Source organism: Ceratotherium simum, chromosome 23, assembly GCF_057802395.1.
Source record: "Ceratotherium simum simum isolate JZ-2026a chromosome 23, ASM5780239v1, whole genome shotgun sequence".
Classification (NCBI taxonomy): domain Eukaryota; kingdom Metazoa; phylum Chordata; class Mammalia; order Perissodactyla; family Rhinocerotidae; genus Ceratotherium; species Ceratotherium simum.
In genome coordinates, this window is record NC_141922.1 from 35498944 (window position 1) to 35517976 (window position 19033).

A 19033-nucleotide genomic window follows, 5' to 3' on the forward strand; every position below is an offset into this window, starting at 1 on the left:
ATTTTAAATTACAATTACATGGATTTTAAACCAACATAATTTATAAATCTAAATATTATAACTTTATACGATTACACACACATTTAGAAGTGAAACTTTTAAGTTTATATTTCCCCCAAAATATCTAACAGTCTTACCTTTCTACCATATTCATTTTGAACCATGAGGAAAAACAGTTCAATCTGAAATTTATCTAAATGCCTGCACTATGCTCCTCACCCTCCCCTCCTAGTCCCATTTCTAACAGGGCCTTGGGATTCCAAATGAGGTAACAAAGTGGTACTTACTTATTACAGAAGTCTAATAATAATTAGTCTCCCACTCCCTCTTCCAACTGAAGCCGACTACACACACACACACACACACACACAGATTTATGTACAAGCATCATTCAGCCTCCCAGAGCATTATTTAAAGATAAACTAATTAAATAGAGCCATAAAAAAAAAAACAGCTAACTATTATTAGTACTTTCTAAAATGGTGGAAGAAAATACATACACATTTGTAACCATAAATGACAACATCTGTGCTGTCAATATATGTAAGAGAATAAGTAGAAAGACACTACTTATTGTGGAAAATGGAAAAAAGACCACTGTCCTCAAATGAAAAAGTTCACTCTGTTTATGAAAGAGAAAGGAAAAGAAAATAATAAAGAGAAGAAACTTATTTTAGTAAGACATTTACAATCTCCTAATAATATTTCATCCTCTTTCTTGCATAACATTTCTGTTATCGTCACCTTTGTGATCAAAATAGTGCTAGAACAAACATGGCTAATGACTTTTTCAGTAATTTTTAAAATGTTAATTTTGCATATACTTCCTATATCTCTTTTTAATTAACAAAAGTCCTTTAGTAAAAATCAAATACCTCCTCTTCCCCGCTCCCAAGAAAGGAGAAATTTCATACCTGATTTAACAAAAAGCTTTTTCTATTACTCTTAAAATATTAGCCCAAGAATAGTTTAGTTTTTAATTATAACATTTTTTATCCAAAATTCAATGTCTGAATTTTGAGAATCTAAATATGTCTTAACACTCATAAATTTTCAAGTTTAGCAATTCATTGGCATTATTGTCAATATTAACCTGCATATTTCTAAAATGTAACTGGATAAATTTTAAAATTTTAACATTTTAAAGTGGTTTAAAAGGGGAATGGCAACTGAAGAAATTAATAAAAAGTGAAGGCTTAAATTTGCAAAGCTCTTCCAATATGGACGTAAAATGCATAACTGAAATTTAACTTTCATTATAAAATGTTCAAATTAGGGATCACTTAATATGAAATTATCTCGTGTACTCAGTAATCTATTATATATTTCCCCATTTACTTTTGCCTGTTGACAAAAGCATTTCAAGTATCACTACATTTCAGAGCAATATTCACACCCAATGAGTACTATGAAATTCACCCCAAATTTCCTTAAGGTTGAAAAGCAGGGAAGAATATATAAATATTTACTTTTATCTTAAATATACCATCTTTGTACAGTGCAGCATTTTTCTCTTAAAAGTCTATGACAAACTATAGTCATTTTAAGGTATTGAGCAAAAATCATGACCTTGAATTTTGGAATAAAATTACTAACATAAAAAAGGTTTTAGATACGTTTACAAATTCTAACTCTCATTAAATTCCAGAAAACCTAACTCTAATAAAGAAAGCACTATGCTAAGTAATTAAAATTGAATTTCAATGAATTAAAAGTACTAAGAATGAGAAAGTTGATGGTTAAAAGCACAAGTATATTCTAAGAAGAACTTGTTTATAAAAAACTGGCATCACATGGTAAAAACACTACTTGATATTCCAAAAAGAGAAATTAATTTAGTGATTACATACTGAAAGTTGTCCAGATAAGAACTGTGGAACATCCCTCAACGCGCCAGGACTCATGGGAGAGGTAACAGAAATAGAAGGACGATCCATTTTTTGAGATTCAAATGAGCTAGAACCTGAAATGGTAATTATACATAAAGAATAATAACAATGGCTCTTCACTAGTATCTAATAATATTCATCATATATCTTTTAAATTATTTTTTAAATGTCCACAAAACGTCATTATATAAACCATTTTCTTAGCCACAATGTTCCAAATATACTTAGAGCGTTTTTATTTTAAGCTAAATGGGGGTTAGGGATTCTCTTAAGACCAAGGGTGAATCATTTTCTCATTTTCTATGCCAATTATAGTAGAGATAGAACTCTACCTCGGGACTTAGCTACTTTGTCTGTTACGTGTGATAAACTCGTATCTTGCAATAATATATTAAGAAAATTTTAAAATAAAAACTTAGAGAAGAAAAAACAAAATCTAAATCAATAAAGCAACTTGAAGATGGTATAAACTTGTAATGCTAAAAACATAAGTACTAGAATGTTAATTATGAAATGTTTTCAGGAAGTGACTTTTTAACCATATCTGAAAGAATATAATAAATTAGAAAGGTAGAAAGTGAGGAGCTATGAAAAAAGATGCAGAAGAGCAGAAAAAGCAGAACCACAGTACCCAGAAGTTATATGTATGAATTTATTTCTATGGAGGGGAAGGGACAAATTGTAACATGAAGAAAAACAGGGCTACTGGGATACTGGGGGAATTAAGTGCCTGGAATTCTGTGCTATGCATTTTGGCATTAATAAAGTATCTATGCTAAGCTCTTATGAGTGAGGTAATAAAATTGCATATGAGGAAGATGAAGTATAGATTGAATTGAGCAAGATGGAAAACAGTTAAGAACAAGTGGAATTCAATAAAATAATAATAGGAAAAGTTGCAAAAACGGAATGGAAAGAAAGAATTCAGACGATATCACAAAATAAGAAAATGAAGACTCAGAAACTAACTAGATATGAGAGACAAAGGGAAGAGAGGGGAAAACATTAAGATTTCAAGTCTTGTAACCAGACATGGGGTCGAGAAAGTCCCCTAAGTGTCTGTCTTGTTCTGTGCACTGGACAGTGCTGACATTCCGTGGGATATAGAATACTGGAGAGAAGTCTTATGTTAGAGGGAAGGGGTGGAGAAATTAACTTGGAACTCAGTGATCCTGTGACACCTCCAAGGGGAAGATGTAAAGCAGGTAACTGGACATATGGATGAGATAAAATGTTGAGTAGACATTACTGTTAGAAATTAAACTGTCAAGTGTCTCCCTAACTGGAGGCGCAAGGATACAATTCACCTCTAAAGACAGTATAGTATAGTGTAAAATGAAAGGGGAAGCTCCAAGTCTTGGGATCAGAAGTAATGGTGATACCTTTTACAGTATTTAGAAATGGAAAGAATGCGGACATTATGGTAAGAAATTAGCTCAGTTTTATACATGTTAAGCTTCAAGTAACAGGAAGACACTTAACAGAACATATTCTTTAAAAATTCAGGGATGAAGGGACAATAATAGAGCATTTTGATAATGTAAACTTAGAAGTCATATGGCAATTAAAACCATACGAAGAGAAGAATTTATTGAGGAATTAAGGACAGAGAGTTAAGAATTGGGCCTTGGGGAAACCTATTCTTCAACATTTAAAGAACAAAGGATTGAATCTAATTTGAGAAAGGACCCCTGTCTCCTCAGGAACAGTTTTTGGAATTGTAGCCTAAGGGCTTCTTAAACAGCTATAATAAGATAAAGGGTTCCACACTGCTCGCACAATATCTGAGTGCTGTAATATAAGTGAATAAAAATTTTACCTACATCATAGGATTATTGTAAGAACTAAGTGTGATAATGTAGGTTCAACATCAAGGACAGTTCCAGGACTCAATAAAACGGGAGCAATGATGATGATAATATCATTATATATAAAGATTATCATCATTATACTTGTATTTATTATGTCAGAGTTTCATGAGATCATAATATTGTTTTGGATAAAATGATTTAGCACCTATATCATTTAGCCAAAGGTACTAAATCAAATAGGCCATATGATGATATTTTAAAGTAAAGAGCTATGCCATTACAAAAGGATTTCACCTCTCTAGTAAAGATGTTTTAAAAATTTATACTCATAATTGTAATATAAAAGTAACAAAACATCTATTTTAATAATATATTCTCAATTATTGTGTGTATAGAGAGTCTGACCACTTCTCAACACCTTTATTGCTACCACCATGGTCTAAGTCACCATCATCTCACAACAAAAATGCTAAAACAGTTCTCTCACTGGTCTCTCTGCTTTCACTCAACTCCATTTAATCTATTTTCAACATAGTAACCAGATTTTAAAACATAAGTCTTTCCTCAAAACCATCATATGTAGCTCTTGGTTTCCGTCAGAGCAAAAGCCAAAGTCTTTACAGTGGCTTATAAAGTCTACACAATTTGGCTGCCCATTACCCTCTATCCTCCTACCTACCATTCTCCCCCTTGGTCACTCTATTGCAATCACCCTGGCCTCCTTCCTTTTCCTTAAATGCATCTTAGGCTTTCCTGCCTTAGAGCCACTGCACAGCTGGTCCCTGAACCAGGCAAGATTTTCGCCAGGTAGCCGCTCCTTCAAATCTTTGCTCCAATCCTTCCTTCTCAATATGGTCTATCCTGATCAACATATTTCAAATTGCAACCCACTACTCTCAATCAATCAAGAAACTTGGTTCACTGGAAAAAATTCATTTGTTTAACATCTGAAATAGCATTCAAACACAAGTAATAAAAAGTATTTATGTATCTAACATTATTTAAACTTATCTGTCTATTGTTCCATTACAGCTCTGATGTTAAATCAGAACAATTATCCAATGTTTGAAAAATATAAATTAGAATATACATAATTATTCACTAGATTGTCCCAAGTATTCCCTAACTTAACTGAAGGTTAGGTTACAAAGTAGTACATTTTAAAATCAGGGGAAATTTTGGTGGGGAAGAGGGTGAAACTTTGGAGAGTGATGCTATCTACGTTCATTATTTTTAATTGTGATGATGGTTTCACATGTATGTCAAAACTTATCTATGTGTGCATTTTAAATATGTACAGTTTATTGCAGTATACCTTAATAAAGCTATCTAAAGATACATAGTAGTTAAGACCGTGTGATTAAAAAAATTATCTTAAAATATTATAGATTTTTGTACTTTTTCTCACAATGACATGAAATAATGCCAAATTTTTCATCTTCATATGATTATATATTTAATAATAAGACCATTATATTTATTACTTTGTATTAATAGATAAAACACTTCATTTGACCCCGATGAATGACATTATTAATAACATTTTCTTCTAGAATAAATGAAACTTACTAGACTCCAGTTGTGCATGTGTGCTATCAGGTATCCTAGGTATATCCCTAAAATGACAGAAAAAGAAAACAAGAAATGGTTTCAATAATTAACACAACTGCTATTTTGATCATTATCAACCTATACTATAACAGGACAGTATAAAATGAACAAAATTGGATGCGACAGGAGCATTATATAAATAAGAAAAAAACAAGCGATAGTACTTTATTGCTAATAAAAGTGTTCTGGGCTAACCCCAACTACTTAAATTGCACTAAAATTCATATGCATCTACAGCAGACTTGTAAAAACATATACTTTATTTTCTATGTGCCTCACTAAACAATTATCCATTCTAACAAATTTCTGTATTCAACAAGATAAGTTTTATAGATGTATTTTAATTCTATTCTACTTATTATTTTTACCTGCTGTTGTTCTAAATCAATAACATTAAAATGCAAATAAAATATCAACAAAACAAAAATTAAAATATTCAGATTGTGACTGAAATTTTTTTAATGTAATAACTCCAGAGAAAAATGCAAACATGTTTCTTGCTGGGACTTACAAAATTACCTAGAAGCTTCATTTATGACAAAAAATATGTACTTTTTTTTTGAGATTTGCCAGGAGGGGTAGATATTAATGGTTAAGATCATACAGAGAATTACATAAAAGAATATTTAACATATTAAATAAAAATATGTTAGTGGATCCTTTAATACCAAGAAATATATTTGATTAATACACTAAGCTGATACAGTACAGTTTTATCATATTACAAAACTATGAGAAGACAAAATCAAAAATAGACACAATTTCATGAACCAGATTCATTACTTTTGAAAGGAACATTTCAAAAACTAAGTTATCATCTTTAGTCAATTTCTCCAGCATAAACAGAGATCAAAATAATACAGTCCAATCATTTCCTAAATGACTGAATACTGGGCATTAGTATTCTACAACAAAGAATAATTTTTATAGCCTCCACTCTAGAATGCTCTTATCCCGAACATACATTTAATAATTCACTGTCAGTTTATATTTTTATTGCTTTGTTTAGTTATAAGTGTATCTTTTACATTGGCTTATCTTTTACACAGCTTCTATAAAGGAAATACTGCTGTGATATTTAATGTATAATTCTCATAATACAGGAACAAAGGATTATATTTATGGCCAACTTTTGAAAATTGTCAATAAATTTTGTACCAAATTATAAAAGCCAAAGAGTAATTGGCATTTGCTTATTTTTTGTCTGTTTCCTTAAAGACGTTACATTTTTCCTTAAATTGTTCCCTCTATTTGGGAATAGTATGCCATTAGGCCTTCTCCTTCCTATGTTGAAATCTTCATTTTGAAAAGAATATGTAAAATTCATAGAATATAGTTCATCCTCATTTTTACAATGTAGAGAACCAATAGTTCACAACACTTTCTTTGAAAGTAATTGTTACTATAGTCCCCTTCTACTAAGGCTTTTAGCCATCTACTAAGCTATGAAAATAATAAAAATAATAAACACCTAATTATTTCTTCTTCTTTTGTAATTAACTGTATATTCTAGCACGATCAGATAAAGAGATGTCATGATTTTTGGTGAGGTGTTGTCCTCAAAATTGTCCTCAAAATAATTTATTTTTATACAGCAATCAGACACTTTTGGATTGCACATTACAAATCATTTAACACTAGTCAACTTTACACATGTATGAAACCAACTCACCCAATAGGCCTTGAAACAACAAGCTCCACTTGTGGTTCAGGTTTGGATTCCAGAATGATGTTATATACTTCTTCAAATGTGGCTCCTTGCAATAGCTTTCCATTCCATTCTAACACTTCATCACCTATTGTGTATGTCAGTAATGATAATCTTAGAAAGAAAAACTAATCCCAGAAACTGCACAAAAAACAAAAACAATCTTAAACTGCAATGAACTCCATAGAATAAAATCACCATTATGGAATAAGAAGCATACTGAAGAACAGCTCCAGTGGCATAAAATTTGATGACCAGTATGATTAGTATATTTCACCCAAAAAGGCAAGTGTCAGAGGAAAATTTACATAAAAGTTATCTTCTGTGGTTTCTACGATTTTCTCAGTGATGTCTTGTCCACGAATAGTTGTTAGTTGTTCTTGTGAGGGGGAGCCAAGTTAGGAACAACCTATGTGGCCATCTTGGTGGCGTCACTTCTGTCTCTGTGATTTCTTAATAAAAATTCTAATTCTGGAAACTATCAAGATCAGCTGCCTCTTTGAAGATTTTATGACTTTGAAGATTTTATTCTAGGTTTCTCAATATCTATGCAGCTGAGCACCTTGTCTAAACTCTCTTGTAAAAAACTTAATACTTAGCATCTCAACGAATTCCTCTCCAAGGCACTCAAAGATCTCTCCACTAGTATCCATTAGCAAAGAAATAAGGAGAGATATATTTTAGGAAATATGTATTTATCCATAAAATTTGTTTCCTAAATTATGTTGGAATTTTTTCAAAAGAAAAATGAAGGCTTATGGGAAACAAAATAGGTTAATACTAGATACAGACTAGGAACATTCACCTGCCAAAAAAATAAGATCAATAAATATAAAAATCTTTTTATCTAATGTGATTCAAGAAATAATAGTTACAACTTTCCATTAATGAATAAAGCTATAATTTAAGTTAAATGACCTCTTTGTTGCTGGTCAAATCACTTCTAAATGAGGATAACTTTTCATATCAACTCAGGTTTAACAGTTCAAATGTAAATAATCAAAGATAGAAACGTACCTGGTCTAAGATGTCCTACAGTGTCAGCTAAACTTCCTTTTTTTACTTTGGTAATAAATGCACAGAGCCGACCTGATTCAGTCATCTTTCCTCCTACAACCTGTTTAAAAGAGGAAAGTGTTAAAACAGGCATATTGTTAAAATGAACATAGTTGAAGATTCAAGTAAAAAATAACTAGACACTTTGCAGCTTTTAAAACTATAATTTAACATACTAAAAATAACCTTTTTTAATAATATAGTGTTATTATTAGGAACTGAGTACATGTTCCAAGAGTGAATTCTTTGCATATTCCAAATGTTTTATAATTTAATCCATTATTTGCTGAAAATTTTGCATAGCTTAGAAACAACTTAATTTGTAATTTTTATATTTATTACAGAATTCTTCTGTCATTTCTAAAAACATGTTATTACAGTATTATATAGTTATATTAAAACTTCTAGTCAGAGATTTCAAATATCAAAAAAATACAAATACTTGTTACTTTTACTATAATGATATCCTACTAAAATTTCCTTAGAAATCTTTTAGTCACATTGATAATGTGCATGATAATGATGGATTGTTTTCCTGAGAAAATTACAAAATTTAATTAATTTCATCAGAATTAATGTAAACTTTAGACCATGTGCATCCCAATTTTTCTATTTTTATGTTTCTATTAATATATATCTTTCAGAAAAAGAAAAAACAAATGTTCAAAATAATGCTATGGAGTCATATGTGTACCTGTTAAGACTGGCCTCTCACAAAATTAATGCTTTTATTCTCATCAACTGCCATTTAATAAATACATCAACTTTATAGCAAGTTAAGCAAATAATAGCAACTAACTTCATTGACTAAAATAGTTTTTTTCTCTTCTAAATTGAGTGAAAGATATCTGAATTGAAAAATTGTTAATTCCGGGGCCGCCCCGTGGCTTAGAGGTTAAGTGCGCATGCTCTGCTACTGGCAGCCCAGGTTCGGATGCCGGGCGCGCACCGACGCACCGCTTGTCCGGCCATGCTGAGGCGCCGTCCCACATACAGCAACTAGAAGGATGTGCAACTATGACATACAACTATCTACTGGGGCTTTGGGGAGAAAAAGGAGGAGGACTGGCAATAGATGTTAGCTCAGGGCAAATCTTCCTTAGCAAAAAGAGGAGGATTGGCATGGATGTTAGCTCAGAGCTGATCTTCCTCACAAAAGAACAAAACAAAAACAAAAACAAAATTGTTAATTCATTTTATTCCATATATTTCTTCCTAAATTGCAGTGAATTATACTCAGTTGTAGTTCAGTTAATATTAACTAATTATTCCTATGTTTGATTCTGAAAATTAAATATATAGATATTATGGACCTATGCCCTTAGGTTAATATTTAAAAGCTTTCTTGGCTTGATAAACTTTAATAATAATAATTAATATTACTGACTATAATTATTATTATTGAAATCTTATAGAGTGCCAGGCCCTGTACTAAATGTTGGTATATTGCTTTACTTAATCTTATTATAACAATTCAGTAAGTATTATTATCTCCACTGCACAGATGAGGAGTCTGAGGCTAAGAAAAGTCTAAACTTCTCTAACTAGAAATCAAACCAAGACTTCCTAACCTTTATACTACACTGCTCTAACACTCTACTGGACACATCTGGATTTAAGTCCCACCTTCATCACCATCCTTGTTACTGTGGACAAGTTATAACACTTCTTGCAGCCTATTTCTTATCTGTTGTGAGTGTTAAGACAATAGATATAAAATGCTCAGATAAGTGCCAGACACATGGCAGCCACTCAATAAAGGTTAATTGCCCAATTCCATTTACACCAAAAGTTTTCTTTTTTTTTTAAAGATTTTTTTTTATTTATTCATTTTTTCCCCCCAAAGCCCCAGTAGATAGTTGTATGTCATAGGTTCACATCCTTCTAGTTGCTGTACGTGGGACTCGGCCTCGGGTTGGTCGGAGAAGTGGTGCCTTGGGGCGCGCCTGGGATCCGAACCCGGGCCGCCAGCATCAGAGCGCGCGCACTTAACCGCTAAGCCACGGAGCCGGCCCCAAAAGTTTTCTAATGTCTCTCACTTACTATATTCTACAGGACAACTTCTGTAGCAATGGCTTAACTCGAAAACATTTACTCTTTTCTCATTTCAGTTTTTGATTCCCCATACGGATGCACAAAAAACAAACAGAGCTCTATTTGGTGTACTTACCAAATAATTGTCTGGTGTTGTACAGTAAACTATAAATCAACATTTATGTTAAATCTCCTCACATAAGTATTTTTGAGTTTCCAGACTTCAAACAGTTTTCTCTCTCTTTATCTCTCACATACACACATACACACAAATACACACACAGACACACATTTTGCTACACTAATACAAAAATTATATTCCTATGTAATACATATATTACATTTTGCAAGTTTGCATATTCAGTAATTGAATAAAACTATGATTTTGATGGAATATAAACAGATAGAGACTTAAAGGACAAACTGTATAGGTAAAATGAGTTTGAGAGATGTATTTAGGATTCAAGTATATAATTCAATTTATATTTTCCAAAATTATATATACAAGTATTATTGCAGAATAACGGCAACTTCTTAAATAATATTTGGAAAATGAAAAAGTTTTGGATAATGAGTGCAAATATTTGGGAATTCTTGAAAATGAAAAGAAACCTCACTAAAGTGGTATAGTAGAAAGAGTTATTATATCTTTTGCTTTTCTGATAAATCGCAAAGGTGTATAGAGCCAAAATCTCATATATTTTATCACATACCTTCAAGCCAAGCATTGCTCCTGAATCTCGAGTTACACTTCCATCTTTCAGACGCTTATTTAATAAAATCCGACCAATTAAACGGTCTCCATCTTTAGATGGCTGCCACGTCACAGGGTGCTGACATATTGCATCAACAAAGAAAAAAAATCAATATTCTTTTATGACAAATGACTCCTTATTGTACAATCTCTCTAAACTTCAGATTTCCAAAGTGTTATGATTACACAAACCAGTTTACATTCAAAACATTGATCAAAAAGGCTTACTACATTATGCTTATAACCTCAATTTTATAATCTCAAGTTTTTTCAAAATCCAAATATTTCAAATTCTTACAGTGCTCTGACATAATACTGAAGTTATATATGTAATGCTACAAAATCTGAGAAATCCTGAAAATATATGCAAATTCTAATTTAATTATCTACATGCTGGAGATTAATTAAAAATTCACATGCAGAAAACACAGATTGAAATTCTAAGCAACTGAACTCATTTAAAAATGAGAATTTAATCTTCAAACACTTGTGGAAGACTTTGACAGACTTTATTAGAGTAAAAGTTAAAAGGTCAAATTATGTTAAAACATGAAATTTGAATCTATGATGAGAGCTTTCTTGAAATGGGTTTCTAGATTAAAATTATAAAAAAAAATACATAAACCCCAATAACTTTCCAGTTGAATCTGTATGGGAGAAATAGGCCTAATTGCAAGTGAGGAAAGATTACATTTTCGACTTTTTGGAAGTTCATTGATTCTTTCAGGTCTTTGATCTATTTAGTAAATTAATTTTATTAGATAATTCAATGGTAGTCATTGTTAAATAACTTTGAAAATATTAGGATTTATCTCTTTCTTAGGGCAAAACCAAGCCCTTTATAACTCATGATACCATTCCATTATGAATTATATGTCAAATAACAAAGTAAATGATTTGTGTAATCATAGTTTCACAGTTATCTAAAAGTAACATGCACATCTTCATGCAAAATTTAGCAGGCAAAAGACATGTTCCAGTCAATCACATCCATATGGCAAAAAGACTTCAAAAGTCTCACTACACTAAAAGCAAAAATAATAAACACCAAAGCAAATGGCAATGGTTCTAATACTAATTAATGCTACATTATAATGCTATGATGATAAAACAAAAGAGCAAAATGACAGTGAAAGGGAAAAAAGAAAAACAACTTTTTCTGTGCAAACAGACCCAATTATCTCCCTTTTGCCTGGGATTCAAACTATTAATAATTTAATTTTCATCCCAAGGAAAATATATGCAAGCAATCAAATAAGCCAATCCAAAAAATTCTTTATATTTGTGATTTATAATAACATTACAAAGTTCTCTCATGCGACCATAGACAAAACATTCCTTTGTTCCTAATTTTTTATTTCTTTTTTTTTTTTTTGGTATGCCGTCAAATAACAGAAACAGCAAAGCAAGCAAGAAGTATTTTGGTTTGTTTGTTTTGGTTTTGTTTTTCTTTTCTGCACCTTAGGAAATGCTACAGTGACCCTTGAAATGCCCTGTCCTTTAATTATGTTCTGTTTGAATGAGTGACAGAGAGCAAACGAAGACCAAATGAGCAGGTTAAAAGGCAGGCTCCACGATCTCAGTACCTTATCACTATGGCTATGCTCCTCGTTAAGGGTTGTGCTACTACACGTATCTACCCCAGAGTCCTTAATCTGAGGCTCAGACCATTCCAAATCCTCTTCCAAAGAGTGGCCACCAAAGTACATCATTTTCTTTTGTCTTTCAGACCTGGTGTTAGAGTCCGACAAAACTGCCTGCTCACTAGTTTTTCTTTTTCCCTTTTGACTGTCCCCTACAGGTGTGGGATAAAAAAAAAAAAAAAAGATACAAAAAAGAAAACATGCAAAAGTGTAAATAAAAAAAGGAAAAGTGAAATGATAACGGAAATTAAATAGTAAGGCTCCACATGTCTCACCAAAGACATTGGGGATGCCTCACTGCTATGCCAAGACGTATGGTCCAACCAGTTGTAATCCATGTCTCCTGTGAGAGTCAGACAGACAAAGAGTGTAGTAAAGGAGACAGCAAAAGAAAGGACAGACAAAGACATTATAAACATTTTAAACTGCGTGATCCTGTCTGGTTTCAAGAACTTCATCTGTAGCATTCACTATATACGCCAAGAGAAAGCTAAGATTCCAAATGAGTAAAATTTATAGAATGCAGAATATAAAGTACATGTACTTCAGACAGACCCTAGAGAACAAAAGTCCTGCAAGAAGAGAAACGGCTAACAATAAACAGGAATAGAAATGAAAAAATTATACATTCTGAAAAAGAAAAAGACTATCAGCTATGTCTGTTACTCATGCTTTTTTTTTCATGCTTGCCTACAGACATGAGTTTGTTCTCCAAAGATTAAAGAATATTTTAAAAATTAAACAGCAGCTTGCCAATAACCACTTTAATAAAAAGCCAAGTTAATTAAATTGTTGTTCCTGGAATGTAGTATAATGTTCTTTATAAACGTTGAAACCTCCAAAAAAATTCAGGTGGTTAAAAAAAAAGAATTGGTTACACAAAAGATAAATTTTGTATAAAAATGACAAAACAGATTCATTCAATTTCTACTAGTAAAAATAAAATAAACTGTACTTAAATATCCTGAATTACTTAAAATTATTTTTTGTTATAATAAGATTAAGTAAAGCAATATACCAACATTTAGTACAGGGCCTGGCACTCTATAAGATTTCAATAATAATAATTATAGTCAGTAATATTAATTATTACTATTAAAGTTTATCAAGCCAAGAAAGCTTTTAAATATTAACCTAAGGGCATAGGTCCATAATATCTATATATTTAATTTTCAGAATCAAACATAGGAATAATTAGTTAATATTAACTGAACTACAACTGAGTATAATTCACTGCAATTTAGGAAGAAATATATGGAATAAAATGAATTAACAATTTTGTTTTTGTTTTTGTTTTGTTCTTTTGTGAGGAAGATCAGCTCTGAGCTAACATCCATGCCAATCCTCCTCTTTTTGCTAAGGAAGATTTGCCCTGAGCTAACATCTATTGCCAGTCCTCCTCCTTTTTCTCCCCAAAGCCCCAGTAGATAGTTGTATGTCATAGTTGCACATCCTTCTAGTTGCTTCTTCCTCATTCTTTTAGGTTCAGACACACTAGTGTTTCATCAGTTCTTTTACAGTGTATTTGAAATATCAATAAAAATTGGCTCTGGGTTGGAAATCAGTAGAAACAGACAGCTTATAAGAGGAAGAAGATAAATGCTAAATGAGACTGGTGAGGCAGCACAAACCAGGTTAGAGAGGCCTTTTTATGCCATATTAAAGATTATGAATTTCATTCACTGAAGGATTTTAAGCAAGACGGTGACATGAATTGATTTACATTTTTAAAAGATGAATCTAAGTACTAAATAGAGATTGAGTGGGAAGATACCAAGAGTTAAAAGGCATTTGCAACAATCCATGGGACGGGAGATTATGGCTTGAACGAAGGTGATGGCAATAGACATGGTAAGAAAAGAGGAAACTGAGAGATATTTTGGAGGTAGAAATAAGAATGTTCAAAAAGACTGAAGAGGGCCGGCCTGGTGGCGCAAGCCATTAAATGCGCGTGCTCCGCTGTGGCAGCCTGGGGTTCACGGTTCGGATTCTGGGCGCGCACCGACGCACTGCTTGGCAAGCCATGCTGTGGCAGCGTCCCATATAAAGTGGAGGAAGATGGGCACGGATGTTAGCCCAGGGCCAGTCTTCCTCAGCAAAAAAAGAGGAGGATTGGCAGATGTTAGCACAGGGCTGATCTCCTCACACACAAAAAAAGGCTGAAGAGTCAAGGATAATTCCCAGGTTTCTCGGATTAACAAAAGACTAGAAGGAAAGACCATTTATGAGAGGGAGAAGACTGGAGAAAGAGCACCTTTTATTAAGGAAGGAGTAGGAAGGAATTACTCTATTTCATAGAATCTAAGATGTCACTGACTGTAAGATTCACAGATATCAAAATGATAAAAATATGCACCTTAGAATTTATTAAATATGGTGATTGATTTTGGATACATTATTTGAAATACCTATAAGTTATTCAAGTGAGCATATAAGAAATCAATTGGTTAAACTGTAATAAAGCTTAGGAGGAAGGTCTGAGCTGGAGACATAAATTGGGAATTATTAACATACAGACAGGAGTAAGTAGATCATTTAGGAACAGAAGGTAAAGTAAGATATGAAGAGGAATCAGAATGAATTCTAACATTTAGAGTTTGATTTGAAAAAAAAAAGAGAGAGAGAGAAAGACTGAGATAGAGCATGCAGAGAAAGAATAGAAAGAGGGAGGGAGATGGGGTCTCCAAACCAAATAGAGGAGAGTTTCCTAAACAGGAGAAGAAATCAACTGTATTGAATGATTTCTACAAATCAGGTAAGATAAGGAACTGAAAAGTGTGCATTTGATTTGGCAACACGAAGATCAGGAAGGATGTTAGAAACTGCACTCTGGATAGAATGATGAAAATTAAAATCAGACTGAAGTAACTGAAGAGTCAGAGGGAGACAGGAAGTAGAAAAATTGTGTGTAGATGAAGAGTTCACAAAGTGAAATCCCCAAAATAGCATAATCAACATCATCTGGAAACTTGTTAGAAATGCAAATTCTTAGGCACCACCCTAGACTTAATTAATCAGAAATTCTGTAGGTGAGGCCTAGCAATCTGTGTTTTAACAAGCCCACCAAGTCATTATGATCTCACTAATGTTTGAGAACCACTGGAAACAATTCTTTTAAGAAGTTTGTTTGTGAAAGATGATGAAGCTGTGCTAACACACACAAAATTCAATTTGTAGGGGAAAAAACACCAATTTTTAACCTGTGAACTAAAGAAGTGCTTCTCAATGTTCTTCATGGCACAGACAATTATAATTTTATGGCTACCCAAAAAGCTGAGAGTATTTGTAGCTCAGAAAACGTGTAACGCTTTCAAAATACATTATTGTTCCACAACAAAGCATTGATAAATCTCTGAATTGGATAAAATATAGTATGGAGACTGTAAATGAAAATTCTTGGCTAGGTTATGTGAAATTATGAGATTTCACCTCAAAATCTCTCTTCTCCTCCTATGCCTGCAGCCTACAAAAAAAGTGGTAATGTAGTTCTTTCCTCCATAAATAAAGGAAATCAGATGTTTAACCATTTGAAACTAAAGCGAAAATATTTGACTGACAAAAAAAGAGTGTCATATATAGTAGGCACTCAGTAAACATTTGTTGAATGAGTAAACATTAGTGTTAATATAAGAATTAAATAAGGTAATCAATGTAAAACATATAGAAAATAGTCCTAAACTTCTAGGACTATATTAGTATGTAGATAATAACACTTATCACTTAATATTCTTATTTTGTGTGGCATCAAAAGGCAGAACTAGGATAATAAAATATCCTTCTGTTAGTAGCAGTACAAAAATGTATTGCTGGGCTTTCTATTTCTAGAACAAGAAATAGAAGACACATTCATAGGAGGATTAAAAAAATTCTTCAAAAAATTTGCCAAATGTAACAAAGTGATAGATTTTCATTTAATCATCAAATCATTAAGGGAGGTACAAATCCTGATTCTTTTTTAGATTGATATGGTACAGTAGGTTAAAATATTAAACCTTAATAATAAATATGCCCCCAAGTGACCATTAAGAAGAGATAAAATAAGGGATGGGTAGACCTATGTATTAAATTACTGTTAAATATATGATAATAAAGTCAAACAAATTTATGTTAAAAAAAAAAAAAAGAAATAGAAGACACAAAAAGAACTAAATGAAAATTTTAGATCTTTTTGAAAAATAACTGAAATTAAAACAGCAAACAGATGGGTTCAACTACAGAATGGAGAGGACAGAGGAATGACAATGAACTTGAAAAAGAACAACAGAAATTACCCAATCTGAAAAACAGAGAGAAAATAGACTAAAAAATAAAATAAAATGAACAGAGCCTCGGGAGCTTGACGGATTATAACAAAAGTTATTGCAGTCCCAGAAGGAAAGGAGAAAGGAGATGGGGCTGAAAAAGTATTTGAAGAAATAATGACTGAAGGTTTCCCAAATTTACAAAGCACATAAGTAAGCCAACTGATTTAAGAAACTAGATAAACCCCCAATGAAAAAATACGCAAAGAAATCTGTTCCAAGACACATCATAATCAAACTAAAAACGAAAGACAAACTGTCTTGAAAGCAGAAAGAAAGAAACAAGACCTTACCTAATGGGAAAAAACAATTTGAATGACTGTGGATTTCTCATCAGAAACCTTGGAGGCCAGAAAGAAGTGACACAATATTTTTCAATTGCTGAAATAAAAGAAATGTCAACCCTGAATTTCAAATATGGTGAAATTTTCTTTCAGGAATGACTGAAAAAGACATTCTCAGAAAAAAGGAAACTAAGAGAATTTGTCACCAGCAGACCTACCCTAAAAGAATGACTGAAGGAAGTTCTAAAAACAAAAAGGAAAGAAAAAAGAAGGAACCTGAAATATCAAGAAGGAATAAAGAACATGGTAAGCAAAAATATGGGTAAATACAATAGACTTTCCTTTTCCTCTTGAGTTTTCTAACTTATGTTTGATGTTTTAAGCAAAAAGTATACATTGTCTCATGTGCTTTTCGACATACACAGAAATATTTAAGACAATTACATTAAAAACAGGGAAAGGTAAAAGAATTTAAAGTATGTAAGGTTTCTACATTTCACTCTAACTAGTAAAATATCAACACCAGTCGGATGCGATTAAGTTGTGCATACGTAATATATGACTTAGAGCAACCAAAAAAAAAAAAAAACTTTGCAAAGAAATACATTCAAAAACACTACAAATGAATCAAAATGCAATTCTAAAAAAATGTCCAAATAACCCATAGGAAGTCAAGAAAAAGAAAAGAGAGAAATAAAAAACAGAAGGAACAGAGAGAAAACAAAAAAGAAAATGGCAAACAATAAGAAAATGCTGACCAATATCCCTCATGAATATAGACATAGAAATTCTTAACAAAATATTAGCAAATATAACTCAGCAACATATAAAAAGATTTATACACTCTGACCAAATGGGATTTATTGCTGGAATGCAAGGATGGTAGAATATTGAAAATCAATGTAACCTATCATATTTACAAGTTAAAGGAGAAAAAACACATGATTCTATTCATTGATGCAGAAAAGACATTCATGATAAAAAAAAAAACAAAAAATCTCTCAGAAAACAAGGAATAGAGGAGAACTTGCTCAAATAAATAAAGGACATCGACCAAAACCTACAGCTAAGACCATACTTAATGGTAAAAGGCTAAATGCTTTATAAGAAGAGAAATTTCACCAAAAAGGATATCTTTATTTGTAATAGCCAAAAAGTGGAAACAACCAAAATGTCCTTCAACAGGTAAACAGCTAAAGGATAAAACTATTGATACATAAAACAGATGGACCTCAAGTGCAATATGGTGAACAGAAAAAAAAATCACAAAATATCACATACCATATGATTCCATTCATATAACATTCTCTAAATGAAAAAATGATAGAGATCGAGAATAAATTAGTGGTTAGCAGAGGGACGGGAGAGAGGAAGGTGTTACTATAAAGGGGTACAACATAAGGAAGATAATTGTGGTATAGTAGTTCTGTACCTTTGTAATAGTGACGGTTACAGGAATCCATATCTGTGATAAGATGTCACAGAACTATCTAAACAAGTTGTTCTAATGTCAATTTCATGGTTTTGATATTGTTATGCAATATCATTGTATTTGTATCAATATTTGTTATAATTATACAAAATGTAACCTTTGGGGGAAACAAGGTGAAGGGCACATGGGATTTCTCTGTTCTATCTTTGTAACTTCCTGCAAATCTATAATTATTTCAAAATTAAAAATAATGTGTTGCTGTCTTCATTGGTATTGATCATCCTATCACTGGGAGTATTCAAAGAAAAGGCTGGCATACCACTCATCAGCATAATGTAGAGAAAATCAGTACTTCAGTTAGGAAGTTACACTAAAAGCACACTAAATCCTATCCAACTCTGACATTCAATGATTCTATTAGTGCAAGTTAAACATATTTAAATACGAAATCTGGTTAAAAATAATCAAAAAATTCACTTCTTAGGCTAAGATTTCTCCTTCAATTATCTC

The 19033-nt window shown here is 32.1% G+C and overlaps 1 protein-coding gene across 8 annotated transcripts in view; it reads right to left on the reverse strand.

The window, feature by feature from the left end:
* The window catches only part of RIMS2 (regulating synaptic membrane exocytosis 2), a 617446-nt gene that overhangs the window by 289228 nt on the left and 309185 nt on the right, over window positions 1–19033 (reverse strand). For 4 of the 8 annotated variants that reach the window (XM_087447558.1, XM_014788104.2, XM_087447556.1 and 1 more), the window contains 6 exons: window positions 12450–12658; window positions 10823–10942; window positions 8037–8136; window positions 6984–7107; window positions 5270–5316; window positions 1851–1963 (listed from right to left, as the gene is read on the reverse strand). In XM_087447558.1, the coding sequence (XP_087303684.1) occupies window positions 1851–1963; window positions 5270–5316; window positions 6984–7107; window positions 8037–8136; window positions 10823–10942; window positions 12450–12658 (713 nt within the window). Of the gene's footprint in view, window positions 1–1850; window positions 1964–5269; window positions 5317–6983; window positions 7108–8036; window positions 8137–10822; window positions 10943–12449; window positions 12659–12781; window positions 12850–19033 lie in introns of all 8 variants that reach the window. The other 4 variants (XM_087447555.1, XM_087447561.1, XM_087447560.1 and 1 more) reach the window with 1 other exon arrangement.